At 39.0% G+C, this 15,052-nt stretch overlaps 1 protein-coding gene across 2 annotated transcripts in view; it reads left to right on the top strand.

Moving 5' to 3' along the window:
- The first annotated feature begins 734 nt into the window (after positions 1–734).
- The window catches only part of LOC149160628 (uncharacterized), a 149,371-nt gene continuing 135,053 nt past the window's right edge, over positions 735–15,052 (top strand). For both annotated transcript variants that reach the window (XM_089436748.1, XM_089436747.1), the window contains exon 1: positions 735–985. In XM_089436748.1, the coding sequence (XP_089292874.1) occupies positions 910–985 (76 nt within the window). In that variant the 5' untranslated portion in view covers positions 735–909. The remainder of the gene's footprint in view (positions 986–15,052) is intronic.

Genomic DNA, 15,052 nt, shown 5'->3' with positions numbered 1-15,052 from the left:
TCCCAAGGCCTCGAAGGTGATATACTACCTTACTCCACCTTAAAAAGTAAATAAAAATAAATAAATTAATACACATTGTCAGTTTAGATAAATACTTCGTCTAATCGAAATATCTCTCTCTCTCTCTCTCTCTCTACACACACATATTCTTTTTTTACCATGGGGAATTAGTAACTTGTTGAAGTAATTTGGGCAAGTCCCAAGGTCAATAGCCCGTAAGCCGCATATACTAGGAATTTATGACTTAGCAAGAGCCAAGACTCCACAAGGGTGGGGAAGCCAACTCCTTGAGCCTTATCACAATAGGCCAAAGATGTCCTCTCAGTAGAATTTGAAACTAGGTAGAGGGGATAAACCTCCCAATGTGCCAACCACTTGGTCGTCCCACGAAAACACAACCTAAAACCAAATATACTAATAACTTGTAACTTAACAAAAATCACATTATCTTAAAACACATTAAAACAAAACCTCCATTTAAACCTACATATACCTTTTAACCTTATCACCATCATCCACCAAATGCTAATTTCCATAATCATATTTCATTTAAAACCAAGAGTGAAACCTCTGTCTAAGCATACATATACATTTTTAACCTTATCACAACCATCCAACAAATGATAATTTTCATAACAATATTTCATTTAAAACCTATAAAGACAGCGATATTGATACAGCCGCATATTATAATAAATAAATACCATACCACACCGTTCCATTGTTATTGATATCAACCGCCTCTATTTATTCATTACAAGATTCTAGTCATCTAGCGGGAGCTCTATAGTGCCATAATCAACATTAACCTCTCTTTTTCTCCTTAAACCCTTGGGAGCTCTCCGGAGGCCATATCCGCTGAGTCATTCATTCTACAGCACAGGGTCCGTGTAACATTTTTCAGAAAGCATGTCGCACTTCGGCAGGTTTGGACCCCCCGACATCAGAGACACATACTCTCTTCTCGTTCTCAATATCACATTTCGTAAGTATTTTATTTCTTATTCAACAATTTCTCCCCAAATAGAATTTCGCATTGGTTTGCCTCAATGATTCTTAAGGTTTATTATGTCCAATTTCAGCTATATGGCGCTCTGTCAGTTTTGCTTTGATGACCTTTACATATAAAGGAAAAACGATTTTTTCTCTGTGCTCTTGATTCGTTTAGGGTGCTGATGTTTGAACACTCTGGTTTTTTGTTAAATGTTATTGTTAATTGGGTGTATTCTGTTTAGGAAAGCGTATGGATTTTGGTTATCATATAGAATCTGGTTATTTGTTATCATTATATACATGTTTTCTTTTTCGGGAGCGAGTATTTGGGTTAAATAATTATATTTAATATTCTATTGGAGATTTAGTTGTTAAAAAAGGAAAAAAGAACTAATGCTACCAGGCTATCAGCAAATCCAGATTTATGCCGTGCCAATTTTTTTGTACGGAAAACGGTTTGTTTAAGTGACTTTTGCTGAATTTGCCGTAGAAAAACGTGCAATATTTTTCTGGAAGACATCAGCTGTGACATGCAGCTTAGGAATTCGAATATATATATTATTATCAATTACATAATTAGCCCAAAGGCTGTCACCATGCAGGATATGGAGGTAGTCTGCCAGGAATTGAACCCGGGTAACTATGGTGGCAACTGCTCGAGGTTCCTGCTTAACCACAACCTGACTGTCAACCTGGTAATAACACATCCCCACACAGTTTGTGGAGCTAGCTTGCGAAGCAATTGAACCCGAGTCATCGTGGTGCCAACTGCTCCAAGTTGCTGTTAGACCACAGCCCAATTGACACCCCCTTCTTCCAACACACACATATAGTAGTTAGTGGGTTTGCAGCTCCTTAAAAAGGGGGTTTATATTATTTTTATATATCTATATCTACCCTTCCCACCAACACATAATTGTTAGTGGGTTAACAGCGCTTAAAAAAGATGGGTTCCCATTATATATATATTTCAATGGAATACACATCTCAGGAAAATCTTTCAGCGTTTTCCCTCATTTTGAGCATGATACCTGGGATAAACTGGCAGGTGGTAGCTATGCAACATAACCCAGTGGGGACATTGAGTGAGCCCAATAATATCTACATCAGCAGCCAGCCTTGGGACTTGTCCCTGAGACTTTATGCTTGTTTTTTTGGTATGAGTGCTATATAGTATAAAGCTAGAATCAAGTGTCCCCAGAACTTTTTAGAAGTTTAGGACTCTTCAACAACTTGTAACAAAGCTTGCTCCAAGATCAATAAAGCCTGGATAAAACTCTATAGATAAAGCATCAGGACCTTGACATTTTCCTTTTTTGGAGGACCTTTCTCTCTATACATATGGAAACAACTTGCAATGTGTCCCCACCCTCCACACACATATAAAATCTCTCTCTCTCTATATATATGGAAACAACTAGCAATGTGTCCCCATCCTCCCCCACACATATATATAGAAACAGCAATGTGTTCCCACCCTCCCCCACACATATAGAAACAACTAACAATGTGTTCCACGGTTCCACCCCCACACATTAGGAAGGACTGACAATTTTATAATCTCAATAATTGTCTGAATGTCGCATCAATATCATTAACTACACCTGGTGAACCCCATGCAGGGAGGGAGCATGTGGGGAGGATGCCCACCAGGATTTGGACCTAGGTCATTGTCACAGCAAATACTCCAAGTTACTGCTAGACCACAGCCCAATGGATACTTAATACATACATAAAGTAGGAAGTATTTAAATTTCATACAAATAAATTGGTTTTAAAATACATATAACTACTTATAGATTGTGAAAGGAAGAATAGTGTGTCATTTAGGATTTTCTTAAAGTCCAGTGTGGGATGTCAAATTTCAACCATTTGCTCCCCGTTTCCTCCCTATCCATTTGTTTTGGTTTGGGATATGTGTGCATTCATGTGTGGCCACATATGTGTTTGTGTGAATTTATTAGGTATGTGGGTGCAGACAAGTTTGAAATTTGACATGGTCAATTTTCTTTTGCATGACAGTCTAAAATCAACATAGCCCATCGTTTGATTATTACATTTTAATTTTGCTTATCAGATTGTCTATTTAAAACTATAAAATAATATTTGTTAATATTATTATTGCTGGGGACTCAATAATGCAGACAATATTCACTTCTTACACTCAACAGATAGAGGGATGAACAATTCAGTTCTTACACTCAACAGATAGAGGGATGAACAAATGGAGAGAGTCGGAATTAGTGACATTAGAGACCTTCCAATTTGTCCTCATCTAAGAATAATTTATAAATTTTGATAAGTAGCAAGAGATGAGATGAGATGGTTCTGGAAGCATCATGATCACACAGACGTTGGCTGGACTTGGTAAGTGAGGAAGAGACAATGACATGGTCTCAATTAAAATCAATTCAACGAAATACAACAACAGTGACAGACCGCGTCACTTTCTCGTCTAATCTGAACCTAAAATAATATTCTGCCAAAATATTGATAAAGCAAAGCAACGTGAAAAGTTTTGAACAGTTTGATCTATTTACCTCCATCGTTTCTATCTACTTTTGCTACTTCTTGGCATTCTTTGGGTTGGCCAGCAATCCTTTGTCCTCACCTCTCCTCTCCTCTGCTACCTATTCATTTTCGTTTTCCTCCAACAACAACAACATCAATCACCTAACTTCTTCTGATTTCTTTTCTCTTCTCCACAATCACTTTTCACATTAACAATGAACATTCAAATTCCACACATGCAATCCCAACACAGAAAAAAATGTACACCCAAATAAATGAAAGGAAAAATAGAAAAGGAAAGACAAGAAGTGAAATACATAGCAGAGCAAAACAATATCAGGAAGGGAAGCTAGCAGTTAGAAAATGAAGCGTAAGAAGAAACTGTGACCACATGGCACAGAACATAAATTGATCAAGAAGGAGGAGAACAAACCAAATTGTGAGTAATGTGAATGGGTCTAGAAACTGATGAATAAGGAAGTGAGGTGGGTCAGTGGCTGCTCTCTCTCTTAGTCATCTTCTTGGTTGCATATAAAAGTTCTCCCGCTGTCTCTCTGAGACATCCATCATGGTTGTAGCATATGCCTAATAAAAGGCAGTCACTCTCTCTAGCCCCTATTTGAGGCTACAAGCTTCATTTCATGGAGACACTGCTCTTGAGACCATGGCCCATTTTGTGGTAAACAGATTTATTAAATAAGTTGAAAGGTGCCATGTGGGTAGCAAATCTGGAAGATCATGTTAAAATCATGTAACATATAGACAAATATACATGTCCGCATATTTGTTGTTTAAATCAAATTAAACGATTTTTGGTGTTCCAAATGAAAAATGCCTTTATAAATATTTTTTTTCTTCGTGAAATACATATTTTGGGAAGTGGGTCCAAGTCCATCCAAGAAAGGTCTTCATTAAATGGTAGTGCCTAACTCTTGACAACCAACTTTAATGAGGGATCAAAGTCATCCAAAACTATGTTGCTTTATTAAGGGGTCATCAAATTAAACATTTTTTGGTGTTCGAAATGAAAAATGCCTTTATAAATATTTTTTTTCTTCGTGAAATACATATTTTGGGAAGTGGGTCCAAGTCCATCCAAGAAAGGTCTTCATTAAATGGTAGTGCCTAACTCTTGACGACCAACTTTAATGAGGGATCAAAGTCATCCAAAACTATGTTGCTTTATTAAGGGGTCTTGTTCAACAATTGATTGCGTGTTAACCTAAGGTTGTATTGAACATAAACCATATCGTTCATTTGTAATTGTTTTAAATGGTTTCTCTTCTTGGTATGTATACACTCAAAAACGCTTCAATTGCATTCACACCTAGAAGCATTGAATGTTTAGCTCAATATCCAGATTGCAAACTTAAGCAAATTAGGGCACTAGCCACCAAATTACCCCCACCAATGGGCTGAAACTTTGACTCAACTTATGCAATGAATAATATAATTTGAAAACTTTGAAATTTCTTATTCAATGGATCCTTTGATTTGCTAATATAGCCCTAACCATGCCAAAAGTACCAATACTCTCATTGAAGTGTAGGAGCTTACAATGTATCTCAACTTGTATATTAGGATCAGGGACCATGTGTTTGATGCATCTATACAATCCCTCTTTGCTTCTCCAATATACTTGAGCATTATGTCCAAACTCCAAACGATGGGCTACATATGGAGTCCACCAAGTGGTAGGGCATTTTTCCTCGAATGTCTTGGTGCTATAACATAGTTGGAGGCATTGTTTGTGATGGCTTGTACAATATTCTCTACCCCCACCTCCACAATTGCCTCATCCAAAGATAAATAATAATTGTGCATGCTTCACTTGATTAGATGCATCCACAACTTTAAGAAACATTGTTCCTTTTGCGTAAAAAATTAAGAAATTGAGAACGGTGCGAGATCTTCCATTGATCCATCTATGGGACATCATTGTACACTTTGTTTGACTCCATGATTGCTTGAACTCTGCGAGGTATTCATCTATTCTTTGGACCAAATTTTGTAATGGTGTTTCCCTTGATATCATGAACACTAGGGCCTTTAAGCATGGACTACATTTAGCTACAACAATTATCATAGTTTGATAATATGCAAAATTATTAGTGTTGAAAGGCATGTTTGCATCATGTGGCCATATAGCCATGCATTCTCAAGCACCCTCATTCTCCATCTTCTTCCACCCAGCATTGAGGGTAGGTTGAGCACTAGGGGTGGTGTGGAGTATAAAGAAAGAGTCAAGACCTATATGTGTGTTGAAAATGTAGTGATTGAAGGTCTTCTGGCTTGTGCCTTAGCCAGTGAAGACCTTGACTTAGTCTTTCTCTAGCATGGATGCGACTTCATTAGATAGGCTTCAATTACGATGAGTTGATTTCAAGATTACTGGAGTGGACATCAAGTTTGCATGCGTAGTGTTGGAGCTTCAGTTAGTTGGAGTCTTCTTCAGTTTGACTACAGGTTGAGGTGGCAGTGACAAGTTGAGTTAGAGCGAGTTAAGACTTCAGTGTTGATTGGAGAGAGAACGAGTTGAGTTCTTAGTTAACTCACAATCACAACTAGAGTAAATCAAGGAGGAATTCGGGCTAGTTAACCGAGATCTAGACCAAGTGTAACCAAGGCTTGCTCCAGTTAACTAGCAAAGGAAACTCATGACACTATTTATGAATTGAAATTTGACTAGACCTCCAACACGTGTCAAAATTTTATCTATAAAGAGCAGGACGAAGGCACAAGATCATAGATCATTCTTTGTGTGTGAAGTGCACATAATTGAGAAGTAATTGTGCACAAGGATTTAGGAGCCTAAGTGCGCATAGATTTTGTAGCAAGTGCAGGAGGATTTAGGAGCAAGTGTGCAAGGATTTAGGGGCCTAAAGTGTGCAAGGATTGTGGAGTAGGATTAGAATTCTCAGTGCAATTGGGACTATCTTCAGCAAAGAACAATTGTAGAACTGAGAATAGCAAGGAGAAGCCTAACGCTTTTTGAGAGACAAATTTCTAGCTACAGTAGCAACATGAATTGTAATAGATTCATTTGCTCAAAGAACAATCAATAAAATACTACAACAAAGAAAGCAAGTTTTCCCAAGTCACTGGATTCATCCTCCCCCCCCACGTGTCGCGAATCTAGTGTGTTAGACACGATTCTATGTTGACACATGTCCGATTTGTTGTTGGTGAGTGTCCGAAGTTTGGGATTCATGCAAGAAGGTGTCTGATTCGTGTCCAGAGAGAATCACAATTTTCGGATACATGTCCGCCAATATTGGGCTATATTTGTCCATTTGCATTCGCTGATTGAGTGTTGTGGGACTGTGGGAGTTACTGACAAAGGATATAGGAGTGTTTTGGATAGGAAACAATGGTATGTTCTATGCTTTAGAGCAGTTTTACTTCAATTTCTTTATTAGCCCAATATCAATATGCAGATTAGCAATCACATCAACATGATAGTAAAATGCAGATATAACATAAACATAAACAATAGAAGACAGGCCAAGACAAGAGGACACAAGATGTGGCACCAGCCAGGGACAAACCCCAATATGGTGAAACGCTTGATCAATTCTTCTTATATTATTCAATAATCCAGCTGAGAGAGATAGTACAATTTACAAATCTGATAATTTATGATAGCGACAAAAGAGTCCTAACCAGAAAAGTCAACGCTGGTCAACAGTGCAAATTTGACCTTCAACAAAATGGTCAACTTCAGTCAACTTCGACCTCCAAACAGCAAGATGAATCAGCTCTCAAAACAACCCAAAACAGTCCAGTCAAACTTGGTCAAACAACCAACCTTGCGGTTAGCCCTAGCTGCAGTCAACGTTTGACCTCAATTTTTGTGCCCAAAAATGCGGCCTGCCCAAACAGAAGTATCTCACCCAAAAACACAGTCAAACAAGTCAACGTTGTTGGTCAACGCTAGTCAAAACACTCGCTGAAATTTGGTCAATGCTGGTCAATGCCCAAAATGGAATTTCGTCCTCCTTTCCTTCACATGTGTAAGAGAGAAAGCTGCCCAAAAAATGCGTACCCAATTAAATGAGGAGAGGAATGAGTAGATCCTCCTTGGTTGAGAGGGAGAGATAGACACATCATTCTTGTCTTCATGTTATGAAGAAAGAATGAAGGATTGGGTAAGCATCTGAGATTGATTCTGATACTCTTTGAGGATGAGGTAGGGCATCCAATAGGTAAGAGTAGTCAAAGAGGAAATTCCATGAGGATGTGTTAATCCAAGATGGGAATGGTCCTAGAAGGACATACCTTGAACATCCAGATGGGGTATGTGCCTTGAGAGACAATGATGAAGGTGTCTATAAATCATTGTCTCCCCAACATTGTGCTCTATTCTTGTGGAGAGATAGAGTTGTTAGTCAAGGCCTTGCTATATGACAATGCTGGTTGATATGATGAGATGCACTGATATAAGTTGATATGATAGCTTATGAGATGGCTTACCAATCCGACTCTTCTTATGAGAATTCTTCAGTATGAGAATGTCCAAGTACCTTGTATGGATTATGAATACCTCCCTAGTTAAGAGGGAGTGTTGAAATGTGTAACTAGGTTCGGTCTTCATAATGTCTAATGTAATCATGATTTTATGTATTTGATGTAAAGAGAAAATTAAATATTATTATTATTATTATTTTGTAGCATGGGTTTCATGCTCAAGTCAATTTTATTTGTAGGTCAAGCACCCATTGAGTGCTTATAGGGCTTTGTCATAAAGTCTAGGAGTCAATTGAGTCATTGTAATATATGAAAGACCCCATTGGGCACCTTGTATTATGTAAAAGAAATTTATTTAAGTCATAAAATATGTCAAAGATCCTTAGCCTACACAGTGACAAGTTGGCCTCATGAACAACTATTTGACCACCATGAAGAAGCCTATATATAAAGAGGCTTGACCTCTTTTGTAGAGTGAATCCAACAAGTTCGTTGAAACACAAGAAGCACAAGAATAACTAGCGAAGGAGAGGAGAATAAAAGAAGGAAGAACCAAACTGTTTTTAGGGCTACTTCACCTCACACGTGCGAAATTATTAGGGCATCAATTTGTTGCAGCTGGACCGAATTGCAGTCACATCAAGAGGAGCCGAGTTAGGTGTTAAAAGGAATCAGTTTGTAGGCTGATTTACTAAGGAAAAAGGAGATCCTCCAACAAAGAAGAAAATAGACCTATTCCACCATATTTTCTTCACACGTGCAAACTGTTGAAGAATATAGGGCATCTAGGTTAGGATGAGATCCTTCTGACGATGATAACTGTTTGTGAAGTACTTTTATTTTTTCTTATTAGCACAATCTTCTCTTATTATTATTAGTGTGTGTTCTCTTTCTTCATCAAATAGTTACCAAAACAAAAGGAGACAAGAACACAAGATGTTGGCTCTTAGCCAAGGCAAAACCTCTCTCTCTTAGAGAGGAAAACCCTTCTGCAAATTTCTCTTATTGAAGCTTCAATTGACAAATGCCAAACCCTAGACCCTTGACCAGTAGATCCTCCAAGCACAAGACACAATCTCTCTTTTGCAACTTCCTTTTTGTCCTTCAATCAATGCCTCCTTCTATAATGCACCTTGATCTCTTTCTTTGGATTTCTTTCGGCAACTGATAGCATTGTCCTTTGCTCCTTTTTCGACAACTGCAGACATTAGAGACCTCTTCTTTGGTGCCTTCCTTTCCTTCACTTGGCAATCTTCCTTTTCCTTGACACTTGGACTAGATAATGAGCCTCTTTTTCTGGTGTATCTCTGAGTTAGAGGTTGATCCTCTTAACCCTACTGCAAATCTGATTTCTTTGCATGTGTGGCTGATCTAGGGCTTGAAAATAGACCTTTTTACTTGCCTCTTTACTTTGCTTACGCTGTCCCCTTCTTCGTTTGATGTGGAGACTTGGATTGCTAATCTCTTCTAGCCCGACCGAGCTACTTCTTATGACTGCAGTTGCAGATCTGATATGGCAGCAAAATGAGCCCCTTCTCCTTTGCACGTGTGACAGAAAAGAGCCCTAAAACAGTCCCAAAAATTCAGATTTCTTTCCTCTCTTCAATGGCCTAGAAGCAACCTTTTTCTCTTCTTTGCACCTCCTTCTTAACCCTTTTTTTCGCTAACCTTCAGGGATAGCTTGATGGTCTATTGGTGAGGTCAAACTGCCCTATATATAGGAGTCTGTTCCTCCTATTTAGGCCGACTTGAGCTAGTGAGGCCGACATGTCCTTAAGTGCATCAAAAAAATTAATTTCTTTGAGCCGACCTGAAGAGGAGACTTGTCTTTGCTTTGGAGGATCTCTTTTGACATATTTCTTTGACTCTAATACATAGATTTACATAGTGTAACATGCCCACATGGGTCTTCAACAATTACATTGACTCTTTGACTTTCCTAGAAGCACTTAAACATATGGTTGACCTTATCAAATGGGCAAGAAACCCATTCTTGATAATGACAAAAATAATAATTTTTTTTTTTCTTTTACAAGTACAAACATCACAATTACATTTATGAAGACCGAACCTAGTTAAACTTTCTTCAACACTTCCTCTTAACTAAGGAGGTATTCATAAATCATTACAAGGTGTTTGAACATTTTCAATTTGAAGAGTTCACATAAGAGAATTCGGATTGGCAATCTGTTAAAATTGGCAACTAGGGCCAAACTCCATATTGGTCATCTTATTTATGGCAGTTGATATTTTTCTTGGATCCCTCTCATCGAGAGGTGTAGGATTGATCTAAAGATCATTCGATTCCGATAAGTATTCATGGAGTTATGAATTTATTTGTGTTATAAGACAATTCGTCAAGGTCGGCCAACAACCAAATAAACCTCACATGTGCTCAACGTTTTAGTATAAAAGGAGATGACTTGAGAGTCATTTCTCACACACACTTCTATCTTGATTTCTCTCCACTTGTCTTGGGTTTTAGTGTGAGAGAAATCTAGGAGAAGAAGCCCTAAACATTGGAGGAAAGAAGCCTAAGCATGGAGGCCATAACGCAGTCCTAGCACCCTAGCCTATGACAACTCTACGCACAACCTAGAGGACACATTCATGAAGGGATGCCCTAATCCTCCACGTTGTCCTAGCTGCAGTCAAGATGAAGATATACGCTGTCCTAAACATACCAAGGGTGCCCTAGCTGCAGTCAAGAAGAAATACACTGCCCTAATCTAGAGGACATTGTCATGAAGAAAAGCCCTAAAGCTATCATAGGAGCAACAATGGATAACTAACAATGGGACAACAGTATGACAAACATGGAATCTCTATGCCCTAACTAGTCACAGCATAAACAACAATGAAAGCATACAATTGTGACATAGTTATGACATGGCACAATTGATGGGACAACAACAATATAATTGGGACAACAGCTATGTCATGGCACAATTGGTATAGTAGCTGCGATGGGACAACAATAATAACCAATTGGGACAACAATACGGTAAGCAAGATGCATGGGTAGCATGATAGCAATGATGGCATGATAGCAACAATGTTACAATGACAACATGATAGCAACAATGTAATAATGGGACAACAACAAAGGCATGCTAACAATGAACCAGCAGTGTGGTAAGCCAGGTGTAGCAAGCACATCGTGACAAGCATGGTGCAACAAGCACATGGGACAGTATGGCAAACATGGTGCAACAAGCACATGGGATAGTATGGCAAACATGGTGCAACAATGGCACATGATGGTACATGATGCAGTATAGCGATGGGTACAATCATGATTGATGAAGCATGATGAGATCTCTGTTTTAAAAACGGCCGGCTCGGAACCGACTCGACCGAGTTGGTTCGAGCCAGGCCTTGACTTTGTGACTTGGCCTTGGATTCGGTTCGATCGGCCGGGTTAATACTGAGCCAGTCGAGTTGTCTAACAACTCGGCTGACTCGGCCGAGCTCGTTATAACTCGACCAAGTTAGTGACAGCGGCCCACAGAAACTGGAAAACTGCGATTTAAAAATAAAATAAAAAAATTGGGGGACTCTAAACCGATTTATAGTTTGCCTATTTGGTCTTTGGGGTTCATTCCCCTCTCCTAAACCCTATTTAACCCACTCAACCCCTCTCATTCTCTCACAGCGATCTCATGCACAGCCTGCTAGTGCTACCACTTCTACAATTGCAGTTGGAGATGATGATGAGGAGGAGCCATGGGGTCCCCTGTTTGACTTTGATCCAAAGGTTGATCCAGATGATCTTGGCTCCTCTAGCAGTAGCCAGTGACGCCACTAGCTAGTAGTACTGGTCACAATTTACTTTTGTTGTAGAGGCCATTTCTAGCCTCCTTGGTTATGTGTTTTTGTTTTGATCTCTATATCATCATCATGTATGTATTGGACAGTGCACTGGGTGCCATTTTGATATAATGGATATATACATGAGCCTGCTTTGATCATATGTTGTCTTCTATCTATATTCTAATGCTGTGTGTTTGGAAACATGAATGAAAATCTTTAAAATTATGTTTTTTTATCAAAAAAACAAATATTTAATGTATTTTTTACAACGACCGAGTCATTGAAATCAAGCCGGCCGAGTTGATATCAAGTCGGAGTCGGAGTCGGAGTCGACCCTCGGCCGAGTCAGTGTCGGAGTCGGAGTTTTAAAACATTGGATGAGATGCAACATAGTGATGATGGGTGCAACACGATGCAGCACAGTGAGGTGCAACACTATGATGGGTGATGGAGTCACCTTGGAGAACCAGTTGAAGATACATGTCTTCCACTAAGTTCAGCTATCTCATGTATTATCTTCTTAGAGATGATCTATGCTCTTATTTAGATAAGTCAAAGTGTCGACTTCTGTTGTAAGTGTACTATCTCTCTCTCTCTCTCTCTGTTGAACTATTGAAGAACATATAAGAAGAATTGATCAAGGGTTTCCCCACATTGGGGTTTGTCCTTGGCTCGCGCCACATCTTGTGTCCTCTTGTCTTAGCTTGTCTTCTGCGATTTATGTTTATGTTCTATTTGCAGTTTACATTAATGTTGATGTGATTGCTAATTTGGAAAAGACATTGAGCTAACTGTGAAAATTGAAATAAATTGTTCTAGCATAGAACATACCTAAAATTAACACAATCCATCTGTTCTAGCATCATAGTAACCAACATTGTTTCCACAACAAGGCCTTGACTGAAAACTCTATCTCTCATTAGATCAGAGCACAATGTTGGCAAGACCAATGACTATAGACACCTTCATCATTGTCTCTCAAGGTACATACCCACCCGGGTGTTCTTGCCTACTCTTATCTTGGATGCCCTACACATCCTCAAAGAGTACCGGATGCCAGATGATTACCCAATCCTCCATTCTTTCTTCCCAAGTGAAGACAAGAATGTTGTTTCTATCTCTCCCTCTCAACTAGGGAAGATATGCCCATTCCTGTGAAGGAATGTACTCAAGCTCCCTCTGACCAGGGATTTGCCCAAGTTCCCTCTTAATTAGGGACTTGTTAGAGCTCCTTTTCAACTAGGGACTCTCCTTTTTCATCAATAACTGCTTCTTGTGAGTCCTTTAGCTGCTTGATCAATTTCTTTCCTTGATGTCATGAGATTCAGTCGAGCTTCTTCCTTGTAGGTCTTTAACCACCAATCACTTTTTTTCTTAGTTCGTCATGTCATTCCTTTCTTCATGGAAAGTGGCCTTCTTGATACATATCTAGAACCTTCGTCATATGGCTACTTCTTGCTCATTATGCTTCTCTCAGGAATTTCCATCCACCACATGAATGCTAGTTGTACTTGCACTTACAACCCTTGTTCCAGTAGCCCTGCATGAACTCATCCAGATATTATTCAAGAAATCAAAACATAACATTAAATCAAACAATACCTTATGAGATGGCTCTTCATCATGACATCTTGTTGGCTTGAATCATCAACATCTTGCATGTTCATATCTCCAAGGCCTTTCCAGGTGTCAAGGGTCCTTTGATCTTTCTCTTCCTTCATCAGAACTTTTGTGCCTTCTTTCAAGAGATGTCTCAACAAATTTGTCGGATGTTGATTCCTAGTGTCCATGATGTCCTTTTATCCCTAATCTCTTTTCCATTATTCTTCTCTATAGGTTCACTTGTCAATCACCTATACTTCATATGAGGACATTTCTCATATTGACCTTTGTCAGTGTGTGAACTATGCCTTCGTGCATATTCTCAATGAAAAGAGATCCACCCTATTCTAGACCATGCTTCCAGAGAAATTTTCCATGCTCATCTAGGTAAATGATGACATGACGTAACATAAATGAATACATATTGTGAATTTTTTTTAATCTTTACAAACAATAATCCTATTATAGTCACTGGTTTAGCATCTCCTACTTGTTGTTTCATTCAACAAGTTATTTAATTGATAAAAAATGATGAAAAACACTACTGCAGACTACACTGACATACATATTATAAATTGAAATGATAAATGAGACAAATACACAAGGGACACCGTTATTTTTGGACATGTCCCCAGAAAAACCCAATGCGGGAAAATCGGTGCAACAGATTAAGGGTTTGTATTCTTAAGCAAGCATAATTTGAGTACAACAGGTTGCCTCTCACACCGGCTAACCTTACAGAGAAATCACGACAGCAAGAAATACATACGAGTGTTTACCTCGCTCCCCAAGTCATAACTGATCCAATGAGTGATTTGACCCTCTTGGCAAACACTGTGAAGTCCCCACGCAATCACTGCGTGGGCCTGCGTCTTGCCTTTGGAAGACTGCGTCACCCTTTCTACTAGATCGATTTGTTGGAGGAAGATTGATGTTCAACCCTCCCGGCTCAGAAGCTCGCTTCTTCGGCAAAATCCCGGACTTCTGACGAACACTCTGCACTGCCATTGCAAGAGACCATCCTGGCCTGCGTTAGCACTGCATGAGCCCCTCCTGGGCTGTGTAGGCCTCTGCTGCCTCTCTGATGCTACTGCTGCCTCTCTGCCACATACTCTTTGGCTCAGAACTCCTTTCCGATCCAAATCTCTGCTTCTGCCCCTCTCACTACAACTCAGATCACTTGTTCGATTTTCTCAGCAAACCACGCCCCAAAAAAATTGAACTGATTGATCAACTTGGTGTCTCTCCAACTAACCCTCAAGTCTCTTATACTTTTCCTGTTGATGAATCAACGATCGAGATTAAGTCCCTAATCAATGGCTAAGATTAAATTAGACTTGATCCTTGTCTCTTAGAAGCTTCTCACCCATATTTTTATTAATACCCATTAATATTTTTTTTCCTAAGTTCAGACTTAGGAACTTCATTAAAAATATTAATTATTTTAATAACTCACAATCTGGGTGGAATTTCTCCAAACGATTTCAAGGTTTTGGAGATCTTATGTATTCTAGCCCCTCCACAAAATTTCGGAGTTCGAGCATATCTGAGGCTACCCAAAAATCAACACATACCTCATCTTAGTTCTTTCCTAGATCATTTCAGCTTCCTTGGTTGAGATTATCTCAATTTCTTATGACAACTTCCTTGATTGAGATTATATCAA

This window comes from Pinus tabuliformis, chromosome 5_2, assembly GCF_031772625.1.
Source record: "Pinus tabuliformis cultivar Carrire ecotype Pingquan chromosome 5_2, CPIR1, whole genome shotgun sequence".
Lineage (NCBI taxonomy): Eukaryota > Viridiplantae > Streptophyta > Pinopsida > Pinales > Pinaceae > Pinus > Pinus tabuliformis.
This window is presented reverse-complemented; position numbering and strand designations above follow the sequence as displayed.